Raw genomic sequence first — 25759 nt, 5'->3', positions numbered from 1 at the left:
TACTAGAGAATGTCAAGTTTTGCACCTACTCTTGGAAAATAAGACAAGGGGGGTGATTTTGGGCCAGTGACCATAATCCTATTAGTTTTTAAATAATAATGGAGAAGGATAGACCAGATCTAAAAGTTAAATTGGAGGAAGGACCATTTTGACTGTTTTAGGCAAGAACTTTCAAAAGTTGATGGTGGATAGGAGGAGAGGAGGAATGTTTGCAGATAAAGGGACAATTGGAAAATGGGAAACCTTCAAAAATGAGATAGAGTCCAGAGACAGTATGTTCCTGTTTGGGTGAAGGGCAAGTCTGGTAGGTGTGAGGAATGCTGGATGATGAGTGAAATTGAGATTTTGGTCAAGGAAAAGAAAGAAGCATACGTTAGCTAGAAGGATAAAATGGTAACTAAGGAGAGAATAGAGCCCCTTAAAGATCAGCAAGGCCACCTATGTGTGGAACCACAGGAAGTGGGAGAGATACTAAGCAAGTATTTTGCATCAGTGTTTACTGTGAAGAAAGATATGGAAGCTGGAGAACTTGGGAAATAAATAGTGACATCTTGAAAACTGTCCACATTACAGAGGAGGCGAAGCTGGGCATTTTAAAATGCATAAAGGTGGATAAATTCCCAGACCTGCTCATGTCTATCCTGTGAAGCTAGGGAATAGATTTCTGGGCCCCTTGCTGAGATATTTGTATCATTGATAGGCACTGATGAGGTGTAGGAAGACTGGAGGTTGGCTAATGTGGTGCCTCTATTTAAGAAAGGTGGTAAGGAAAAATCAGGGAATTATAGGATGGTGAGCCTGACATTGGTAAGTTGTTGGAGGTAATTCTGAAGGACAGGATTAACATATTTGGAAAAACAAGGATTGATTAAGGATGGTCAACATGGCTTTGTGGGTGGGAAACTGTGTCTCACTAACTTGATTGAGTTGGTTTAAAGAAAAAGCAAACAGGATTGATGAGGACAGAGGTGGATGTGATCTCCGTGAGCTACAGTGAGGTGTTCGACAAGGTTCTGCATGATAGACTGGTGAGCAAGGTTAGTTCACATGGAATATAGGGAGAACTAGCCATTTGGATACAAAACTGGCCCGATGGTAAAATTTAGAGGGTGATGGTGGAGGGTTGCTTTTCAGACTGGAGACCTGTCACCAGCAGCATGTTACAAGAATTGGTGCTGGATCCACTGCTTTTTGTCATTTATATAAATGATTTGGATGCAAACATAGGAGGGATGGTTAGTACATTTGCAGATGACACCAAAACTGAAGGTGTACTCGACAGCAGAGAAGGCTAACTCAGAATACGATGCGATCTTGATCAGATGGACCAACGGGCAAAGGAGTGGCAGATGGGAGTTTAGATAAATATGAGGTGCTGCATTTTGGAAAGGCAAGTCAGGGCCGGACTTATACACTTAATGATAATGTCCTGGGGAGTGTTGCTGAACAGAGAGATCTTGGAGTGCAGGTTTGTAGTTCCTTGAAAGTGGAGTCATAGGTAGACAGGATAGTGAAGAAGGCATTTGGTATGCTTGCCTTAATTAGTCAATGCATTGAGTATAGCAGTTGGGAGGTCATGTTGCAGCATGTGTAGGACGTTGGTTAGACCACAGTTGGAATACTGCATGCAATTCTGGTCACCCCACTATAGGAAGGATGTTGTGAAACTTGAAAGGGTTCAAAAAAGATTTACAAGGATCTTGGCAGGCTTTGAAGGTCTGAGCTATAGGGAGATGCTGAATAGACAGGGTATATTTTCTCTGGAGATTCAGAGGCTGAGGTGGGGGATCTTATAGAGGTTTATAAAATCATTAGGGGTATGGAAAGGATGAGTAGCCATGTTCTTTTATCCAAAGTGTGAGCGTCCAAAACTAGAGGGCATTGGTTTAAGGTGAGAGGGAAAATTTTTAAAAGGGTAGTATGTGCATGGAATGAGATGCTAGAGGAAGTGGTGGAGTCTGGTGCAATTACATTTAAAAAGCATCTGGATGGATGTCTGAATAGGAAGAGTTTAGTGGAACATGGGCCAAATGCTGGCAAACAGGACTAGATTCATTTAGGAAATCTCATCAGCCATGTGTGAGTTGGACTGAAGGGTCTGTTTCCGTGCCGTACATCTCTCGGGCTGTGTGCCCACCTGTGTTGTAAGACTATTTATTGACCCTGCTTCCGTCGCCTTCTGAGGCAGAGATTCAAAAGTTGCTGAAAGGCCTAATTTTACAGTAGTGCCGTCCAGTCTGGACTCCATCCAAGTGGAACATCAAGACTATTCAAGATATTAATCAAGCCATCTCTCCTCTTCTAAACTCCAGTGCAAGTAAGCCCAAACTGCTCATCCTATCCTCATGAGACAATCCACTCATTCCTGGCATTGATTCAATGTACACCTCCTCTAAACTGCCTCCAGTGCATTTACACCCATCCTTTACAAGGAAATCAAAACCACACAGAGTGTTTGAGGTGTGGTTTCAACTATGCCTTGTAAAATTGAAGCATAACTTCCATACTTTTTGGTTCAGTTCTGGAGAGGATCCTGTTGACCTTTTGGATTACAAACTGTACCTGCATATTAACATATTATGTACTGGAATGCCCAAATTCCTTCCTCCCTCGGAATTCCAGTCATTCTCCATTTAAATAATGCTTTGCTTTGTTATTCTTCATAACAAAATTGTATATCTTCACATTTCCCACTTCATGGTCCTTCTGCCAGATTTTCTGCCAGTCAGTCTACATATCCTTACTTATCTGCAATTTCCTTGTTTCTTCTTCACAGCATACTTTACTATCTATTTTGCAGTTTTCTGCAAATTTAGTTACCATTCCTTCACTTTATTCATCTAAGTTATTGTTGTAAATTATGCACAGTTGAGGCTCCAGCACAGAACGCTGGAGGACTCCACTTATCAAATTCTGCTCATCAGATTAAAAATGCAATTGAGCATACTGTCTGGTTTCTGTCAGCTGCGTAATCATTGATTCATGCTAATTTGTTGCCACTTATACTATGAGCCTTTACTTTCTGCAATAAAATTTGATTTGGGGCCTTATCAAATGCATTCTGAAGATCCGAGTTCAAGATGTTTACAGTCACTCACTGTTTCGGCCTGACATGCATGCGCAGACAGACATGCACACGCATGTAATTATTAAATTTGTCATTTAACCTTGTCTGTTAATATTGAAGTTTCATATGCTGTGAACAGTTATGTTAAAGTTGGTAATCACTTTGTTTGGACTATATCTGACTGTTTGCTGAATTTTTGGGAAAAGGTTAATTCGTTCATTCTGCTGATGTGATCCTGCTAGAAAGTTGATCATGTAAATGCTAGCCCTGTCTGGTTGATGTGAGGAAGATGGGTGATCGAAGTTTAGGTGTAATTAACGTCTAGGCAGAGACGGATGATCATCCTAAAATAGTTCCTTGACAAGAATTTAAGGTGAAGGGATAACTGTCATTGAGTGAAAAATGGTAATCCCTTTTTAGTTACATGAGCTTATAACTGCTTGGTAATTTAACTGAATGATTGCGCTGAGCTGTTAAACTATTTCACATGCATTTGTACAAGTCCTAATCATAGTTAACTTCAGAAGAATCCTGTCTACAGCCTTTAACTTGTAATGTTTTTTAGGAGCACTTAGAAATACTGAAGCTCTTGCTTGAAAAAGGTGCTGATAAAGAAGCCAGGGACGATTATGGAATTACACCATTGTTTCTTGCTGCTCAGTATGGAAAACTGGAAAGTATAAGAGTTCTTCTGCAACATGGTAATTGTTCAGTCTTAATACTTTCATCTAATACAGTAAGCTGGCAATTTTGGATAGGCTAATTTAAAATCTTAATATTGCAAATGCTGTGTGTGTGTTGTTTTCTTTAAATGAGATTGTTGCTTTTCAGTATTCCAAAGCGCATCATTCCACTCCTAGTTAAAGTGACTCAAGTCCTTTCAAATTAACTGGCATGCTGTTTCAGACGTTTGAACAATATTTGCATATAGGCAGTAACTCTGAAATGTAAATATTCTCTGCTAATCTAAGAACCTCCAATGAATCCAGTGACTGTTCCAATGTACTTTTGGAGTACTATGACTATTTATTTGCTGACATAACAGTGTCTGGTTTCCAATAATAATTCATTACTTGATTGAGAAATTTCTTCTTGAAAAGCTACTACATCGTCTAAATACAAGCAATTTTTATTTTATAAAATGTGTTTGAACAAAGTAACTATAAATCCACTAAGTTTGTAATAGATATGAATATACTATTTCAGTCAGACAGAACATAAGGGCAACTGAAGAATACACTCCAGTGTTTTTTTTCCAGGATATTAATTAAAGTATCGTATTGAGTGGAGAAGAGAACATGTTCTGCTTCAAAACATAAAATTTTATCTGGCATTGTTTGATGCTAACACTTGGCAAAATGGAAAAGCAATCACTCTTTAGTACTTTATCCTTTTGGTTGAATAAGAAAATTAATAGTCTTTGACCATTACCGTTCATCTATCCTTGATTATCACCATCGATATTTCCAAAATGTAATTGATGAATATTCTGCCCTCTGTCTCATACCTTCAATATTTAATACATATATCACATTGTAATGTGATCTGTTCTACAAGTGATTTGTATTCTTTATCCACAACTCTGGCATTCATTAACAGTAGCTTTGATTGTTGTGATGAGGGATGAGCAAATTGTTTCTGCACTTTCCATATAACCCTCCTCCTATCAGCCTAACTTCTATCTGCTGATGTCAATTATACTTCTTGGACCTTCTGATGAAAAATTCCAGATTTCTTGAATAGAATACAAAAATGTCTGGATTCCATGAATTGCAAGCTTACTGTGTTACCAAATAAAAAATACTTTGTTATTTCACAAATCCAAACGTGTTTTCGCACTTTTTAAAGAATGATTAGTAATGATTGGATGTTACTCTGGATGATGCCGTCATAATGAAATTATGTAGTCCTGCAATTTCACACAGGAGCATGCTTTAAAGTTGATAACAAATTATCATCCCCAAGTGGAAAGCAGGCGGTGTTTTCCTATTCTCTGATCCTATTTTTGCTTGCTTTGTCCAGCCTTTCCAAATAAAGTTTAAACTGTTGAGGTACACTGTTGAGGTACACCACTATCTATTACAGCATAATTGAAGAATCAGCAATGAAGATACTCATGGAGCTCTGAGTGTTCTTCTTTATCATATTCAACCTCTCAGTCATGTGTTTCTCATTACTTCAAATACTTGACACCTTATCCTTGAAGAATTCATGACAGTGATATTTAGTCACACTGGAAACATACCTTAATTATCCTTTGTGAATTTTTGGGATTTACTTATTGTCTGCTATCACATCAATTCTGACTCTGCCATGATTCAGAAATCTATCAAAGCCACAAAGCTCCCAAAGTGTCTTTCAGCAATTCTATCCTCATACACCTGCAATTTAGGCCCCTTTCAACTCTGAAAGTTGGTAATCATTGATCTTTTGTTTTCTACACCACCATGTAACTCCCAATATTTTCTCTAAGATACTTTGAAACAATTGTCTTGCTGAAACATTTTTAGCACGGCAGCCAATTGTTCAAAAAAGGGATCATTCCCGTGAAATTGAACATCAACCAAATATCAATATGTTTATGATTGATGTACAATTTAACAGTTTCAATGCCTGCACATATTGCAGAATTTGTATATTAAATTAGACTTATTTCATATAACCTCTCAAATTCCGTGCTATATTCTTCCATCGACTGATTATCCATCTTATTAAAATGATCGATTTTAGGATTCCAACAATTCACCTTTTTTCCTTGGCTCTGTCCATAAATCATATTTAAATCACCAAATTGTGCTTAGTATCCATGTGTGTTACACCAGTCCTGAAAACACTTTATTTCTTATTTTGTTTTCTATTGGCAAGAATAAAGCAAACACCTTTTCTTTTCATGCTGCTTCTTAATTAGAGGTGATACAAGGCCACATCCCCACCATATTCCTCTTCTGCTCCAAAGTTTGTCTCCAAATCTGAAAACACAATGGATTATCTTAACTTTTGATCTTGCAACGTGACTCAGCATTTCACTTTAAAAAGCTACTGAAAAAGTTGCTTCTTCCACATATCTGAATTACCTTTAGTGTTCTTTAACTTCTCATGGAGAGATTTACATTAATCTTCTACTACCTCCGCCTGAGTGTAACCATGCATCAGGTGAGGAGAGAAGCTAAGAAGGACAACCTCAGCTGGTATGGGAATTAAACCACATTGTTGGCATCACTCTGCAATGCAAATAGTTGTCCACCCAACTGAGCTCACTGACTCAAAAACAGAAATTGCCAGAAAAGCTCATTGAGAGATTTCTAGCTTCTGACTTGCTGTTGTAGCCATAATATTTTTATAGCTGGGTCAGTTTCTGGATAATAGGAGCCTCGATGATATTGATAATAGGAGATTTAGTGATGGTAATGTTGATTCTCTCTTGTTGGAGATGGTCATTGCTGAACACTTCTGTGGCATAAACATTACTTGCCACTTATGGCTCAAACCAAGATAGTATCCAGCTCTTGCTGCATTTGGACATAGACTGCTTCTGTATCTGAGGAGTTGTGAATGGTGTTGAACATTGTGTAATTATCAGCTACCCTCCACATTTCTGACTTTATGATCAACATTTCCTTGTATTTTTTTTCTGGCTATGCAGTACATGGCAATGATTTCCAGATTTGGAAGTCAGTGCCCTTTTGGTGTGCTGATACTGATTGTCATGTATGGAACATTGGAGCAACCATGTAGTCGACATGGAATGTTGCTTATGATGGAGGGTAAGTTATTGAAGCAGCTAAAGGTGGTTGAGCATAAGACATTACCCTGAAGAGGTATTGCTGAATTGCCATGGAGCTGAGATGATTCACCTCCAACAACCACAATTATCTTCCTTTTATGTCAGATATGATTCCAACCAGCGGAGAGCTGCCCCACATTCCCATTGACTCCAGATTCACCATGGCTCCTTAATGCCACACTCAGTCAAAATAGCACACCTTGCAATAGGGAATAGTTTGAGATACTGGGCATCAACTTGCATCTTAGTGTTGTAAGCATTATTCATGTGTGATCCTTAGTGGTCATTGTGGTGGAGGAGAGAAGGAGATTCACCCATCTTGACCAAATGCTGTCTTTATGTGGCAAAAACCGAAATGTGTTTTCAGCATCTGCACAGCAATCGGGACTGCAGTTTATGTGCAACTTAAGAACCTTGAGAAGAAATCAGTTAGTGTGTGACTGTTTACAAGAAACTGCAGCTCTAGATAAATTAAAAAAAACATAAGGAGTGTTTTTTTTAAACGCACTGATGTTTTGAGTTACTGAAATGTGTCATAATGATTTATAGCCATCACTTCTAGTTTTCACAACATTTGAAATTTTATGAAAGCTAGAACTAAGTCACATTAAGCACAGTTTTGGGGGGGGGGGTGCGGCGGGGGAATGTAGAGGATTTTGGTGTAGTATGATTTTTCTGTCTGAAAATAATGTTTGCCAGTGTGATTAAACTCACTTTTAAGAAATCTCTGTATAATTTGCAATGGTCAATGAGTGATGAGCAGTGGAGCCTGCACTTTTGTTCATTAAACTGGTCAGCATAGTGCCTCTGTGGTTAGCACTGCTGCCTCACAGCACCAGGGACTCTGGTTTGATTCCAGCCTTGGGCGACTGTCTGTATAGAGTTTGCAAATTCTCCCTGTGTCTGCGTGGGTTTCCTCCGGTTGCTCCGGTTTCCTCCCACATTCCAAGGATATGCAGGTTAGGTGGATTGGTCATGCTAAATTGCTCATAATGTCCAAATATGTGCTAGCTAGGTGGATTAGACATGGGAATTGCAGAGTTTTAGGGATAGGTAAGGGGTGGGTCTGGGTAGGAAGCTCTTCGGAGGAGCAGTGTGGACCCGATGAGCCACACTGTAGGGATTCTGTGATTCTAAATCCACACACCTTGGGTATTGTCTAGTTTTAGGTTACTTCTGTCAAATAGCAAATCATGGCAGGGAACACCATAAACTGCATGTTGTCAGGAAGGAGACATTGCATCTGCATGTGAGGCACAGCCCAAGTCAGTATTTAGTTTGAGGAATGTAGAGGCGTCATGGGAATTTTATGCAGAAGAGTGGAGGTGCCTTTTGCTTACCTTTTTCATTGTCAGGCATTTTAATGGGATATTGATCAGGATCAGGGACGCAGCACAAAAGAAGGAGTAGCAACACAGGAAAACCGTAAATTCATTGTCTGGTAATAGCTACTCGTTTGATTATATGTGATGGGTTACTCTCAGATTGAAGGTAATTAGGGGAAATATGTATAGGTTACAAACTAAAAGACCAGTAGGAATTTTTTTAAGAAACAAATTAAGAACTAAGTAAATAAAATAGAGCTGTTGTGTCTGTGCAATATGGGAGCTGGTGGAGTCCATTATGGTTCATTGTGACCACATCTGTAGCAAGTATTGTTTGCTTGATGAACTCTGTCTCAAAGGTGATGAGCTCAAGTCTAAGCTTTGGACACTGTGGCACATCAGGAAGAAGGGGAAGAATTATTTGGGATACTGTATTTCAGGAGGCAGTCACACTCTTGAAATTAACTCTAATTTGGTCAGTGGTCAGAGACCAGAGAGTGTGACTATGAGCAAGGCAGGTAAAGAGAGCCAAGAGGTAGTGCTTCAGCCCTTGAGATTCTCTAACAGATTTGAGATTCTTGCTCCCTGTTTGGATTAGAGTAAGGGCTGTAAGAATGATGAGCAAACTGAATATGGCTCTGTGGTACAGGAAGCTATTCAAGAGATGGAAGGAAAGAGAATTGTGGTTGTAATTGGGGATATTATAGTCAGGAATAGATGTTGTTATCTGTGGCAAAAATATGAGGGAGGAAGTTGATTGGAAGAGTGGCCTAGCAGAGAAGACAGTGGGCAGCAATGGCTGGGAAACTCTGGAGGCACAGCAGAGGTTCATCCCAAGGAAGAAGAAACATATTAAGGGGAGGTTGAGGTGATCATGACTGACAAGGGAATTCAGGGACAGGATAAAAGCAAAAGAAAATATATTTAATGTGATGAAGATTGATGGGAAGCCAGAGGATTGGGAAGTCTTTGAAAAAGCAGCAGAGGACAACTGAAAAAGCAAGAAGGGGGGAGATGATGAAATGTGAGGGTAAGCTCACTAGTAACATAAAAGAAGATTGCAAGAGTTTTTACAGATATATGAAAGGTAAGAGAGAGGCAAGAGTAGAATTGGACTGCTGGAAACTGAGGCTGGAGAAGTAGTAATTGGGAATAAAGAAATGACAGAAAACTGAATAGGTAATTTGTGTCAATCTTCATGGTGTAAGACACAAGTAGCATACCAGAACTTCAAGGGACTGTAGTGCCCATCCCTAGTGCTGGAGAAGCTGAACGATCTGTAGGTGGATAAATCACCCAGATCCCAGATGGCCTACACCCCAAATTTCTGAAGGAGATAGCCAAGGCGACTGTAGAGGAATTGTGGTGATCTTTCAGGAATGACCAGAGTCCGGGATGATCCCAGAGCACTGGAAAATTTAAGAAGGGAGGTAGACAGAAGACTGGAAACTAAAGGTCAGTTAACCCCCCCTTCGACATGGTAAGATTTTACAGTCCATTATTAAGGATGAGTTTGTAGAGTACTTGGAAGTGCACAATACAATACGGCTAAGCCAGCATGGCTTTGTCAAAGTAAAATTCTTTGAAAAGATAACAAGCAAGCTAGGCAAAGGAGAGCCAGTGGACGTGATCTATTTAGATTTCCAGAAGGTCTTTAATAAGTTGCGACACTAGAGGCTGCTAACTAAATAAGAGACGGTGGTGTTAGGGACAAAGTTCTGGCATGGATAGAGGACTGGTTGACTGACAGATGGACGAGAATGGAGATAGAGGTTTTTTCGGATGGCAGCCGATGACTAGTGGATTTCCACTGGGTCAGAGTTGGGACCACTATTCATATTATACATTAATTATCTGGATGAAGGAACTGAGGGCATTGTTGCTAAGTTAGCAGGTGGCACAAAGATAGGTGGAGGGACAGGTAGTGTTGAGATGGTGGGGAGGCTGCCGAAAGACTTGGACAGGTCAGGAGACTAGACTAAGAAAGGGTGGGTGGGAATACAATGTGAAAATATATGATCTCATGTACTTAGGCCGGAAGAATAGAGGCATTGACTATATTTTTTAAGGGAGAAAGCTTTGGAAATCTGAAGCACAAAGAGACTTGTGAGTCCCAGCTCAGGATTCTCTGAAGGTTAACATGTAGTTTCAGCTGACAGTTAGGAAGGCAAATGCAATGATAGCATTTGTTTCAAGAGGGCTAGAATGCAAAAGCACGGATGTAAGACTGAGGCTGTATCAGACTCTGGTGAGACTGCATTTGAAGTATTGTGAACACTTTTGGGCCCTGTATAAAAGGAAGTATGTGCTGACATTGGGGGTCATTCAGAAAAGGTTTCCAAAAATGATCCCAGGGTTAAAGAACTTGTCATGAGAGGAGTTGCAGACCTTGGGACTGTATTCGATTAAGTGCCGAAGGTTGAAGGAGAGAGTCTGATTGAAATTTACAGCATACTGAGAGGCCTGGAATGGACATAGAGAAGATCTTTCCAATAGTCAGAGAGACTAGGACGTGAGGACAAACCTTTAGAACTGAGTTGAGGAGGAATTTCTTCAGCCAGAGGGTGATGAATCTGTGGAACTCATTGCCATAGAAGACTATGGAGGCCAAGCCATTGAGTATTTTTAAGTATGTATAGGTTCTTGATTAGTAAGGTGATCAAAAGTTATAGGAAGAAGCAGGAGAATGGAGTTGAGAAACATATTAGACATGAATGAATAATGGAGCAGATGCAATGGGCCAAATGGTGTAATTCTGCTCCAATATCTTGTGGTCTTATGGTAGCCTTTTTATCTTGCTCTAGCCAGATAGCCAATTTCTCTCCAATTTCTCACTTGTCTCACCACAAAATGTAGAAATTCACCACATAGGGCTCCATCTCCAGCTTTAGTCTTCTAGCCCTTGAACCTCAACATTACACTGTACTGATGCCCATTGGGGTTCTGTATCCTACCTCCTGGAAATAATTGTGGTGGTCACTGCTCATTCCCCAACCAAAGCTTTCTTCTTTTCATTCATCTGCTGTCACTACAAAGCTTCTGCAAGAACAGACTGTTTTCTAGCTCCAAGACTGATTTTGATGGACAGCCCCAGGAAAGACTGACTAGGCAGCTGACTGCTACCCTTGCAGTTCCATAATTGATGAAGCGTTGCTCATTGTGTGCACTAAACAGCAAGTCAGCATGGCATACTGTGAGCAGTTAGGCCCTGGCTGAAGTATCAATGTGTGAAAACACATGACAGGCCAAGGCAAGAGTAAGCAAAGGAGGAATGCTACAATCATCCAGGCAGGTGTTAAGGGAGTGAGTACAATGAGAGTACACAAGGAGCTTTGATGTATAGTCAGTTCTCCCAACCTATATCATCTCTTCGTGCAGAGTTTCCTTGCAGCGACATTTAAATAGTAGTTGCTGGAGCACCCCTTAATGAAGCTTTAAAGTGCAGAAGTGGACCAGACCAATGCTGTGAAGGTTCTGCTAGTTGTCAGGTGCCTGCACCCATGGACATGAGATGCAAATGGCCTGTGTCCTGAGATGTTGCCACATGTCCAAGCTGGCAGTCTGGGGGAGCAAATAGCAACCTGAAGTCGCCAAGTACCTGATCTGACTTTCATGTTGGTAATTGTTGATGTCCAGTTTGCTCACAGCGGGTGGCAGAATAGGAACCTGCATGTTAATGAGACAAGATTCGGTGTTCCTGAGGCTATTAATGAGTAGTAGTACCTTGTGAGAATCTCATTGCATCAGCCGGAACTCCATGTGAAAATGCAATGAGTTATTTCAATATTAGGAATAACCTCAGCTGTCTTCTCACACAATTCCCCAACATTTGCAACTTGTGCCTTAAGTTTGTGTTTTGCCAGGAAACATACTTGCGTTTGTTTGAGACCAGCCATCTTTTCTGCAGAAGCTACTCACTGTAAATATTTTCTAATCAATCTGTTTGGAGGTATCATTACACATCTCTGGAGCAGGTGGAACTTGAACCTGGGCGTGCTGGCGCAGAGGTAGGATGTTATCCAGGACAGATTTGCTCGATGGATCAGTACTCCATCCACCAGCTTAGCCATTCACTTCCTCTACCATCAGCACATTGTATTAACAGAGTGTGCCAAAAACTTGCTGAACTCTCTAAGGCAGCACACTCTAAACCTGAGAGCTAGATGTGTAAGAGCAGCTGATGCATGGAAACACCACTACCTGCAAGTTCTCCTTCAATTTGCAAACCATCCTGAACTCAAACATATTCCCATTCCGTTACCATTGATGAGTCAACTCTTTCTAACAGCGTCATGGTTGTACTTGTGCCATGTGAATGGCAATGGATGAAGATGGTTGTTCTGTATCACTTTATTGAGGGGAATTAGGGATGAACAACAAATGCTCGTCTTGCCTGCAATATTTACTTCCCATGGATAAATATATAAACAAAATTTAGCATGTACATAAAATATGAATATTTCCTCCATAACAAACTACCACTAATGTTCTGAAACCAGTTTAACCAGTGAGAATAAAGCAATTTTATTCAATGCTGTGTTTCTCTAATTAGTTGACCTTGAAAACAGGTTCTCCCATTGTGCTATTTTAGATAGAATGTTACTATTGATAAATAACTGGGCAAGATGCTGTACAATAACTATTTCAATTGATACAGGGTTTGCTTGGGAAATTGCTTCTATTTTTTGGATTGAACATTTTGGTATTTAATCAATGCTTTCGCTAGTTCTTTGCTTGTACACTTTGGAGTAGCAGGCTTTTTCACTTGAATGAGACGTATTTCTCTTGGTTTTGCCTGATTAAATTACTTGATAGGTCTCTTTCCAAGCTGTATGACTCTTTCAGTCCAACTCATCCATGCTGACCAGACATCCCAATCTAGTCACATTTGCCAGCATTTGGCCCATCTCCTTCTAAAACTTTCCTGTTCATGTACCCAACTAGATGCCTTTCAAATGTGGTAATTGTACTTGCCTCCACCACATCCTCTGGAAGCTTATTCTCGACACATACCACCCTCTGTGTGCAAAAGCTACCCCTCAGGACCTTTTTAAATCTTTTTCCTCTCACTGTAGACTTATGCTCTCAAGTTTTGGGTTCTGCATCTGAGGAAAAATACATTGACTATTCAGGTTATCCATGCTCCTTATGATTTTATAAACTTCTATAAGGTCACTCTTAGACTCTGACTCTTCAGGGAGAAAAAAGCCCCAGTCTATTCAGCCTATCTCTGTAGCTCAAACCCTCCAGTCCTGTCAACATCCTTGTAGATCTTTTCTGTACCCTTCCGAGTGTAACAACATCCTTCCTACTGTAACATGTCAGAAAAAATAAGGTGAGTTAACTTTTACAGATGAATTTGAATTACAAGCCGTTGATTTAGTTTTTTTTTTATGTCTTTATCTGATGTCTTCCAAGTGTGATTGGAGAACATATTATTTAGAGTTCTAAAAAATTAACAGCAGAAGTTTTAGCAGGTGAAAGATGGACATCTGTAGGGATACCTTTTAAGCATGGCTCAGATTTCTGTATCTCCTATCTGTATCAATAAACTAATCTACAGTTGATACCTGACAAATAATTTGGATTCCGTCTTCCCCATTAACATTATCAGCTGGGTAAATTGATTGGCATAGAATTTGCATGTAAAAGAAGTGCTTATGTAAGAGCCAGATGTTCCTGAAACATGAAATCCAGAACTGTTCTCAATTGTAGTGTACACTTTCAAAAAAAAGTGAAAATTAAAAGAAGTAGATTTGCTGTCATACTGCATTCTATCCATATAATTAATGCTGCTTTTATAAAAATGATTTGCATACAAATTGGGCCTTATTAGATTGAACACTTGGATAAATTCTTCTGTCATACAGTTGCATTCAGATTATTTTGTTTAATTACAAAATAATGGTGAAAATGCTTAGATGCTCAGTAACAAAATAGTTTGCTTGTATTTTAATATTCATGCACAATAGCCTTCTAACATAACTTTTTTTTAATCCATGAGACATGAACTGAATTTGCAGTGGACTAACCTATTGAATCTATTTTGCAGGTAGTGATGTTAATTGCCAGGCCTTTGATAAGGCCACACCTTTGTTTATAGCAGCTCAGGAAGGCCATGTAGAATGTGTTGAACTGCTATTGTCAAATGGTGCTGATACAAACCTTTACTGTAGTGAAGATGACTGGCAGTTGCCCATTCATGCTGCTGCCCAGATGGGGAAAGTCAAGTGAGTGCTCTGACATATACTTTGAGTAAGTTGTGTTTGGAAAATTTTCACCGGGTAAGTGCGAGGTGATGCATTTTGAAAGATCCAAATCAAGAGTGGACTATACAGTAAATGGAACAGTCCTGGGAAAAATTTATGTACAGAGAGATCTGGGTGTTCAGGTCCATTGTTCCCTGAAGGCGGCAATGCAGGTTGGTAGAGTGATCAAGAAGGCATATGGCATACTTTTCTTCATCGGAGAGGGTTTTGGGTTTCACCCTCAGACTCCCACATATATTTTCCTCACAGTAAAGGTGAAGAAATGTTGCATATCCATATTGCTTACATTACAAAGGCCTTGTATTTATCTGCTTTCACATGTCAGGATTGTTCAGAAATTGTCGACTTTTGAGGACAATATTTTTCATTTCCTAGATTGCCATCTGTATGTTTCTACTTGGCATTTTGTTGAGATTCATTGCTATGGTGACTATACCAGCTCAAATACAGAAATGGTTCTCTTCAGTAACCTTAACCAAAACAATTATCTTAAATCAACTTGTAAGAGATCTCACCCAATCTACTTAAAATCCTTTATGGCTTGTGTTTTTATAACATTGATTAGAATAAATTTACGTATATTACATTGGCTGTATGAGCATTCAAAGTCTTGCACTATTTGTATTTTAAGCTAAGAACCAAAAACATTTTTTGTGTTTCTGATGTGTGCAAATGAAAACTAATTTCATGACATACATGGATTTTTGGCAGGGTATTGGAATTCTTGATACCAATCACTGATCGAATATGTGATACAGAAAGGAATAAAGTGAGCCCAGTCTATTCAGCCGTGTATGGAGGACAGCAAACATGCTTAAAAATGTTACTACAGGCAGGTTACAGTCCCAATGCCCAAGAGTGCCCATTGTATGACTGCCTATCGCCATTGTGCATGGCTTTTTCTCGGAGGTAAGCTTGCAACTTTTAAAGCTTAAATTACAATTCCTGTGCAATTGTAAAATACTTATTAGCTAAGCAGCTACATCCACAGACATTGTAATATTGTTTAAAAGTATATTTGCATTTGCCTTCTTATAGGATAATACTTTATGATCATTATGCTCAATGAGCAATTATTTACGCTTGCGCACAGATTTTCTGTGGGATTTGACATTGGAACTCCATGTGATCAGAATGCCATCAAATGTACTGCTTTCTACATGGCTACTGTAAAGACACCAACTGAAAATTCATAATCCCTAAGATTGAAGAACGGTTACTGAGCAGCGCAGTAACATTTGGAGGTATCATCCATTGAGCATAATAACTTTTTGTTGATATTTTTTTTCCAGGATCTCCCATCTCACAACAGCAGCAAGCTGTATTTATATAGCACCTTTAGATTAAAACTTAAAGGAGCTTCCCAAAAGTGGTCTAAAACAACACTTATCTTAAAGGGATTATATTTGAACAAATTGGCAAATGCATATAAGAACATCTTAAAGAAAGAATGAGATGTATTGGCGATGGGAAAGCCAGAGCTTAGGGTTTTGACAGTTGAAGCCACTGCCAATGCTAGATCAATTATACTTGGAAATGCTGAGGTCAGAGTTTGAGCAGTGCAAATAACGGAGACTTATGGTGCTAGATAATATTAGAGTCAGGAAGGGGCAAGTCAGTGAATTGATCTGGAAACAAGGACAAGAATGATAAAATTGCGATGTTTATTAAGAGGGAACCAGTGTGGGGCACAGTGAGCGCATGAGTGGTGGTTGAAAGGGATTGGATATGAGGTAGGATAAGGATAGTAGAGTTTTTGATGATCCCAAGTTTATTAAAGGACGAGCTTGCAAGACCAGCTAGGTGTATAGTGAAATAGTCAAGTCTCAAGGTAACTAAAGCATGGATAAGGAGGGTTAAAGTCACATCAAAGTTAAAGATTGCATCCCAAAAGTTGTTTCGGGGGATCTTGTGGCATTGGTTGTGTCTTCATCTATGGGCTAGAAGGTCTGAAGTCACCTCCCTGCAGGTTTGTCGTAACATGTTTGAACAAGTTGATTTAAAATCAAAAGCTGTTTTCGTACTCTTTCAGGATGGAAACTTGGTTTAAAAGTTTTGAATACTGAGTTATAGAATTGCTGAGCATGGATTTGGGGGGCACCAACAAGTTCAATGACTTTGGACAGGAAAGGGAGGTTGGAAATGGGCGGTAATTTGGAGAGTTGAGGGGGTAAGTATTTTTTCTTCCTTTGGTGAGGGATGTTGAAGGCATATTTGAACAGGGAACAGTACCTGAAGAGAACAAATGACACTATCTACTTTTTTGTGAGCCATCAAGCAAAGTTGGGTCATCTGAGGTTTAATGGGATTATGGTACAGCTTGGAGTGAGTTATTCACTTCAGAATTCCCAATATCTAAATATAACTGTTCAGCAGTGACTTTTAGGATGATGGATGTTGCTACAGTGCTTTTCAAGTCCTTCACAGACATTCCCTGAAACAATTTATAATCAATGAAGTACTTTTGAAAAGTCGTACAGGAAACATGGTAGCCAATTTACGTGTGCACAGAAAATTCCCAAAAACTGCAATGTAATGTCTAGATATTTTATTTTTGTGTTGTTGGTTGAGTATTAAGAATTTACTAGAATGCTGAGAACACCTCTCCTGCTCTTTGAAATACTGACATGATCTTTTGTATTCGCTTGAGAGATAGATTGAGCCTCAGTTAAATGTCTTGTCCAGAAGACCTCTTCTCTAATAGCATAACGCCCCTTCAATGCTAAAGTGGAATATGGACCTAGGTTTCTGTGTTCAAGTCAGTGAAATGTGTTTTGAACACAAAACCACCTGAGAGCTAGAAGCGTAAGAGCAGTTGATGCATGGGAACACCACTACCTGCAAGCTCTCCTTCAAGCAGAGAATTGTCATGTGATTAATTTTGGTAGGAAGAATGAGGAGAGGCAAAATTGCAAGTATGATTTAAAGGGAGTGCAAAAACTTTCAGTGTATTTATATCTGTCTTTGGAAGTACAAGGACAAGTTGAGCAGGCTGTTAAAAAGGTATGTTTGATTTTTAGCTTTATAAATGGAGGCATAGAAGCACAGAAGTTATTCTAACCTCTGGTTATGGCCCATACAGTGTATTGTGTCTAATAACTGGGCATCACACTTTGGCTACAGACAAGGCTCAGAAGATACTTAGTAGATATTGCCAGGAATGAAAGATTTCAGTTATATTGTGAGACTAGACACACTGGGGTTGTTCTCCTGGAGAAGGTTAAGCAACTTGAACTGAATTACCACCACCTATGTAAATGTTGTATGGTTCTATGTCAAACTGAGGAAAAAAGGACATTATACTTCAGAAGAACATGGACACATGTGAAAAATGGAATTCAGCAGGTGAAGCAGCTATTTTTGATAAGAACAAATCTATCATGTTTTCATGGAAAAAGTGATTGCAGCAAAGGAACAGAGGATCTCTGTACAATTACACAGATCTTTGAAAGTAGGATTGCAGATGAGGAACTCCATAAATGCATACCTGGAAATTTAATATAAATATTTGAGACATACCTTACACAATTTCATCAATATCAACTCAGGTTATCAGTCAACCGCCTGTGACTTTGTTCAGCTGTTCAAGGCCAAGTGTAATTTTAATATAATGTGGGAGTGAAAGGTCTGACAAATTTGTGAACCCAGATGTGAGTGTTCAAAATTTGGTTGCTGTCTTAAAGCTGTGTGTATTTTCTGTATGAATATTTTGCAATACATTTGCTTATAATAAGGAGAAAGTGAGGACTGCAGATGCTGGAGGCCAGAGTTAAAAAATGTGATGCTGGAAAAACACAGCAGGCCAGGCAGCGTCCAATGAGCAGGAGAATCGACGTTTCGGGCATAAGCCCTTCTTCAGGAATGAGGCTGGTGTGCCAGGTGGGCTGAGATAAAAGGTAGGGAGGAGGGGCGCTGGGAATACAATAGGTGGAATGAGGTGAGGGTGAGGGTGATAGGCCGGAGACGGGGTGGGGGCGGAGAGGTCGGGAAGAAGATTGCAGGTCAAGAGGGCGATGCTGAATCTGGGGGTTGGGACTGAGAAAAGGTGGGGGGAGGGGAAATGAGGAAGTTGGAGAAATCTACATTCATCCCATGTGGTTGGAGGGTTCCTATGCGGAAGATGAGGCGCTCTTCCTCCAGGCGTCGTGTGGTCAGGTCTGGTGATGGAGGAGGCCAAGGACCTGCACGTCCTTGGCGGAGTGGGAGGGGGAGTTAAAATATTCAGCCACGGGACAGTTGGGTTGGTTGGTGCGGGTGTCCCAGAGGTGTTCCCTGAAACGTTCCGCAAGTAGGTGGCCTGTCTCCCCAATGTAGAGGAGACCACATCGGGTGCAATGGATACAGTAAATGGTGTGTGTGGAGGTGCAGGTGAATTTGCGACGGATATGGAAGGATCCATTGGGGCCTTGGAGGGAGGTGAGGGGGGAGGTGTGGGTGCAAGTTTTGCACTACTTGCGGTTGCAGGGGAAGGTGCCGGCAGTGGAGGTTGGGTTGGTGGGGGGTGTGGACCTGACAAGGGAGTCGCAGAGGGAGTGGTCTCTCCAGAACGCTGATAGGGGTGGGGAGGGGAATTTATCCCTGGTGATGTGGTCTGTTTGGAGGTGGCGGAAATGACAGAGGATGATACGATGTATCTGGAGGTTGGTGGGGTGGAAGATGAGGACCAGTGGGGTTCTGTCCTGGTGGCGATTGGAGGGGCGGGGTTCAAGGGCGGAGATGTGGGAAATGGAGGAGATGTGGTGGAGAGCATCGTCGACCACGTTGGAGGGGAAATTGCGGTCTTTGAAGAAGGAGGCCTTTTGGGTGGTTTGGTAGTGGATTGGTCCTCCTGGGAGCAGATGTGGAGGAGGCTAAGGAATTGGGAATATGGGATGGTGTTTTTACAGGGGGCAGGGTGGGAGGAGATGTGGGAGTCGGCCAGTTTGTAGTAAATGTCTGTGTTGAGTCGGTCGCCCAAGATAGAAATGGAGAGGTCTAGGAAGGGGAGGGAGGAGTCTGAGACAGTCCAGGTAAATTTGAGGTTGGGGTGGAAGGTCTTAGTAAAGTGGATGAACTGTTCAACCTCCTCGTGGGAGCATGAGGTAGCGACAATACAGTCATCGATGTAGCGGAAGAAAAGGTGGGGGGTGGTGCCAGTGTAGCTGCAGAAGATGGACTGCTCCACATATCCGACGAAGAGGCAGGCATAGCTGGGACCCATGCGGGTGCCCATGGCTACTCCTTTGGTTTGGAGGAAGTGGGAGGATTGGAAGGAGATGTTGTTAAGAATGTAGATTTCTCTAGCTTCTTCATTTCCCCTCCCCCCACCTTTTCTCAGTCCCAACCCCCGGATTCAGCACCGCCCTCTTGACCTGCAATCTTCTTCCTGATCTCTCCGCCCCCACCCCCTCTCCGGCCTATCACCTTCACCCTCACCTCCTTCCACCTATCGTATTCCCAGCGCCCCTCCCCCAAATCCCCTCCCCCCATCTTTTTATCCCAGCCCGCCTGGCACACCAGCCTCATTCCTGAAGAAGGGCTTATGCCCGAAACATTGATTCTCCTGCTCCTTGGATGCTACCTGGCCTGCTGTGTTTTTCCAGCATAACATTTTTCAACATTAGCTTATAATAAGCTTGTTTATTTAATGTTTGTTCATTATGGTGTGTAATTTTTATGATTTTTAAAGAAAACACTAAAGTTTTTAATAGCATTCTTTAAACTTTTTCTCATTCTTTTTGATGCTGCAAGATTTCAAGAAAAGTATTTTTACAACTGTATTTTGGAAATCAGTGGGATTTCCCTTCAGCTTCCTTTGCAACTGTGCTTTGGGGATGAAGGAAAGTAAGGTCAGGATGACAGCAAGGATATCAGACTTAACAGTCACTGAGTCCCAGCAGGCAAATGCAGTTTGGGTTCTTTTTAATGTGGCTTTGTAACCTTTAAACTTGTTTACTTAGCAAAGGTAGAACAAGAGAAAGCAAAAAGAAAAACCTTTTGTTGAATTGCATCCAGGTGATATTTTTCAATTCACATTTGGCAATGTGATTTTCCTGACTCTTATCTAATCCACAGTTACCACCTCTCACTCGATGTTACATACCCCATTAGTAACCAGAGGTTTCATCACGGACTGAAGGGCCTGTTCATGTCCTGTCCAGTTCTATGTTCTAGAACTCTGAAAAAGCCATACAGCACAATACACCATTCTTATAATATTTTAAAATGACAATCAAATATTTTCATTTGATATAGGCATTAATGTGTCAGTTGTCTGTTCTTTATCTTAAACAACAGTTTTATTTTTAAAAATTAACTAATTTTGCTGATTACGTCTGATAATGCACTACTTGTTAGAGTGATTATTTAATTTCTAAAGTCGAGCCACATCTTTGAAAGGCAACCCAAGTAGTAGAATTCGTTGTGAGGTTGAATGCCTACTGACCTTGTTACTTTCTGCATGTCAAGTGATCTGGGAATGTTGAGTTTTTTTTAAACAGTAAAAGCAAAGAATCTATTGTGAAACTGGTTAATTTCTTAAAAAACATCAATCAATTTGGAACTTCAAATTTAACTTGCATCTTTCCAAACTTTTGGCTTATTTAAGGAGATTTCCAAACCAAGATTTTTGATATCATCAAGCGCAATATAAACTGGAATGACCTCAAAAATCCCAAATTTGAATTAACGCTATTAAATATGAAAACAATATTAAAATTACCAATCTTGAATTAACATTCACAAGTATCATTGAAAGCCAAAACTCATCAATGCTTCAGTCGACTTCATATTTTCATGACTTAACAGATCAATGTTAATTCCGCATTAATTCAGATTGATGGTTATTAGTTAAACATACACAAAACATTTTTATCGCCTTGCTCTTTTCCACAGATACCTTTTCAAAATGGTTTTCATAAAAGTAAGTTGTGTCTCACAGCTAAACAATTTAATGTGTTGTTTCCATGGTGCCAGGATCAAGGATGCCCTCAGAGAGGGGGCAGAATGTTCTCACGGGGGAGACTGGTCAGCAGGAGGTCATTGTCCACATTGGAACCAACGACATTGGAAGGGAAAAGGTTGAGACTCTGAAGGGAGATTACAGAGAGTTAGGTAGAAATTTTAAAAAGGAGGTCCTCAAGGGTAGTAATATCTGGATTGCTCCCAGTGCTACGAGTTAGTGAGGGCAGGAATAGGAGGATAGAGCAGATGAATGCATGGCTGAGGAGCTGGTGTATGGGAGAAGGATTCACATTTTTGGATAATTGGAAAGTCTTTTGGGGTAGAAGTAACCTGAACAAGAAGGACGGATTGCACCCAAATTGGAAGGGGACTAATATACTGGCAGGGAAATTTGCTAGAACTGCTTGGGAGGATTTAAACTAGTAAGGTGGGGGGGGGGGTGGGACCCAGGGAGATAGTGAGGAAAGAGATCGATCTGAGACGGGTTCAGCTGAGAACAGAAGTGAGTCAAACAGTCAGGGCAGGCAGGGATAAGTTAGGACTAATAAATTAGACTGCATTTATTTCAATGCAAGGGGCCTAACAGGGAAGGCAGATGAACTCAGGGCATGGTTAGGAACATGGGACTGGGATATCATAGCAATTACAGAAACATGGCTCAGGGATGGGCAGGACTGGCAGCTTAATGTTCCAGGATACAAATACTACAGGAAGGATAGAAAGGGAGGCAAGAGAGGAGGGGGAGCGGCAATTTTGTTAAGGGATAGCATTACAGCTGTGCTAAGGGAGGATATTCCCAGAAATATATCCAGGGAAAGTTATTTGGGTGGAACTGAGAAATAAGAAAGGGATGATCACCTTATTGGGATTGTATCATAGACCCCCCAATAGTCAGAGGGAAATTGAGAAACAAACTTGTAAGGAGATCTCAGCTATCTGTAAGAATAAGAGGGTGGTTATGGTAGGGGGTTTTAACTTTCCAAACATTGACTGGGACTGCCATAGTGTTAAAGGTTTAGATGGAGAGGAATCTCTCAAGTGTGTACAAGACAATTTTCTGATTCAGTATGTCGATGTACCTACTAGAGAAGGTGCAAAACTTGACCTACTCTTGGGAAATAATGAAGGGCTGGTGACTGAGGTGTCAGTGGGGGAGCACTTTGGGGCCAGCGACCATAATTCTATTTGTTTTAAAATAGTGATGGAAAAGGATAGACCAATCTAAAAGTTGAAGTTCTAAATTGGAGAAAGGCCAATTTTGATGGTATTAGGCAAGAACTTTCAAAGCTGATTGGAGGCAGATGTTCGCAGGTAAAGGGATGGCTGGAAAATGGGAAGCCTTCAGAAATGAGATAACAAGAATCCAGAGAAAGTATATTCCTGTCGGGGTGAACGGGAAAGCTGGTAGCTATAGGGAATGCTGGATGACTAAAGAAATTGAGGGTTTGGTTAAGAAAAAGAAGGAAGCATATGTCAGGTATAGACAGGATAGATCGAGTGAATCCTTAGAGTATAAAGAAAGTAGGAGAATACTTAAGAGGGAAATCAGGAGGGCAAAACGGGGACATGAGATAGCTTTAGCAAATAGAATTAAGGAGAATGCAAAGGGGCTTTACAAATATATTAAGGACAAAAGGGTAACTAGGGAGAGAATAGGGCCCCTCAAAGATCAGCAAGGGGAGCCACCTTTGTGTGGAGCCACAGAAAATGGGTTAGATACTAAATGAATATTTTGCATCAGTATTTACTGTGGAAAAGGATATGGAAGATATAGACTGTAGGGAAATAGATCGTGACATCTTGCAAAATGTCCAGATTACAGAGAAGGAAGTGCTGGATGTCTTGAAACGGTTAAAGGTGGATAAATCCCCAGGACCTGATCAGGTGTACCCGAGAACTCTGAGGGAAGCTAGAGAAGTGATTGCTGGGACTCTTGCTGAGATATTTGTATCATCGATAGTCACAGGTGAGGTACCGGAAGACTGGAGGTTGGCAAACGTGGTGCCACTGATTAAGAAGGGTGGTAAGGACAAGCCAGGGAACTATATACCAGTGAGCCTGACCTCTGTGGTGGGCAAGTTGTTGGAGGGAATCCTGAGGGACAGGATGGACAAGTATTTGGAAAGGCAAGGACTGATTCGGGATAGTCAACATGGCTTAGTGCGTGGGAAATCATGTCTCACAAACTTGATTGGAATTTTTGAAGAAGTAACAAAGAAGATTGATGAGGGCAGAGTAGTAGATGTGATCTATATGGACTTCAGTAAGGCGTTCGACAAGGTTCCCCATGGGAGACTGATTAGCAAGGTTAGATCTCATGGAATACAGGGAGAACTAGCCATTTGGATACAGAACTGGTTCAAAGGTAGAAGACAGAGGGTGGTGGTCTAGGGTTGTTTTTCAGACTGGAGGCCTGTGACCAATGGAGTACCACAAGGATTGGTGCTGGGCCTTCTACTTTTTGTCATTTACATAAATGATTTGGATGTGAGCATAACAGGTACAGTTAGTAAGTTTGCAGATGACACCATAATTAGGGGTGTAGTGGACAGTGTAGAGGGTTACCTCAGACAACAACAGGATCTGGACCAGATGGGCCAATGGGCTGAGAAGTGGCAGATGGAGTTTAATTCAGATAAATGCGAGGTGTTGCATTTTGGGAAAGCAAATCTTAGCAGTACTTGTACACTTAATGGTAAGGTTCTAGGGTGCGTTGCTGAACAAAGATACCTTGGAATGCAGGTTCATAGTTCCTTGAAAGTGGAATCGCAGGTAGATAGGATAGTGAAGGTGGCGTTTGGTATGCTTTCCTTTATTGGTCAGAGTATTGAGTACAGGAGTTGGGAGGTCATGTTGCAGCTGTATAGGACATTGGTTAGGCCACTGTTGGAATATTGCCTGCGATTCTGGTCTTTTTTCTATCGGAAAGATGTTGTGAAACTTGAAAGTGTTCAGAAAAAAATTACAAGAATGTTGCCAGGGTTGGAGGATCTGAGCTACAGGGAGAGGCTGAACAGGCTGGGGCTGTTTTCCCTGGAGCGTCGGAGGCTGAGGGGTGACCTTATAGAGGTTTACAAAATTATGAGGGGCGTGGATAGGATAAATAGACAAAGTCTTTTCCCTGGGGTCAGGGAGTCCAGAACTAGAGGGCATAGGTTTAGGGTGAGAGGGGAAAGATATAGAAGAGACCCAGGGGGCAACTTTTTCACACACAGGGTGGTACATGTATGGAATGAGTTGCCAGAGGATGTGGTGGGAGCTAGTACAATTGCAACATTTAAAGGCATTTGGATGGGTATATGAATAGGAAAGGTTTGGAGGGATATGGGCTGGGTGCTGTCAGGTGGGACTAGATTGGGTTGAGATATTTGGTCAGCATGGACGGGTTGGACCGAAGGGTCTGTTTCCATGCTGTACATCTCTATGACTCTCTAGCTTTTCCATGAACATTTCTCCTCTCCATAGCTTCACGGGTAGACTTTGATCAAGTTGTTTATTAAAATCTGGATTTTGAGTGCGCAATTGTAAGTCGACATGGACACCTTCAATCAAATTCACATCTTTATATTTCTATGCATCCGAGAAATATGATTTCTATATTGTGTTTATAGCTCAAAGTGCCAATTTTATTCTATCCTCAAAACTTGAACTCTGCAAAAGAAATTTAAAGTTTGACCTTGTTTGAAATCTGATGCATAATTCAAATGTATACTGGAATTGAATAAACAAAAACTTTTAAGGCAACATCCAAACATAGACCAGAAAGAGTCAACCATTCTTTAGTTTTGAGTGCAGAACAGTGAGGTTTACACATGGAAGAAAAGAAACATTTTAAACTAAATAAGCATAGCAATGAATCTCTCACTCTCATGCAAATTGAAAAAAAGTCTTGCAATTCACAAATTAGGAAGCCTCACCTCTACACAAACTCCAATCATCCTTTCCTTTCTCTCAGCATTTTATGCTTTGCTATGAATTTATTTAAATTCTTTGATTATCTTTATTTAACCTGCTTCTATAATACTATTAACTAGATGATGTCAACTTGTCCATGAGGGGCATCAGAATTTAAATCTCCATCCTGAATCCATACTGTACTGCTTTTATACCTTTATCATCTTTTGGTCTTTTCTACCTTTATTGCTCCTAGCTGTACACTACTTCTCTCCAAGTTTCAATTTCCCTTTCTTATCCACGCAATGATTATTTTAGATAGAAGAATGCCTCCCTCATGGTATTCTCGGTTAACCCACAGGAGGTGGAATGAGGGTTCAAGAAAGCAGCTGCTCAAGGATGACCCTGGACAGGCAATAAATGCTGGTCAGCCAGCTACATTCATGTCCCACAAATGAATGACAAAATGTCTTAAATG

At 40.7% G+C, this 25759-nt stretch overlaps 1 protein-coding gene across 7 annotated transcripts in view; it reads left to right on the top strand.

The window, feature by feature from the left end:
• Nucleotides 1–25759, top strand: part of asb3 (ankyrin repeat and SOCS box containing 3) — an 85858-nt gene that overhangs the window by 16283 nt on the left and 43816 nt on the right. For all 7 annotated transcript variants that reach the window (XM_072580900.1, XM_072580896.1, XM_072580897.1 and 4 more), the window contains 3 exons: nt 3633–3768; nt 14229–14406; nt 15157–15354. In XM_072580900.1, the coding sequence (XP_072437001.1) occupies nt 3633–3768; nt 14229–14406; nt 15157–15354 (512 nt within the window). The remainder of the gene's footprint in view (nt 1–3632; nt 3769–14228; nt 14407–15156; nt 15355–25759) is intronic.

This window comes from Chiloscyllium punctatum, chromosome 11, assembly GCF_047496795.1.
Source record: "Chiloscyllium punctatum isolate Juve2018m chromosome 11, sChiPun1.3, whole genome shotgun sequence".
NCBI lineage: Eukaryota > Metazoa > Chordata > Chondrichthyes > Orectolobiformes > Hemiscylliidae > Chiloscyllium > Chiloscyllium punctatum.
The sequence above is the reverse complement of the archived record's forward strand: the minus strand, read 5'-3'. Positions and strand labels throughout refer to the sequence as shown.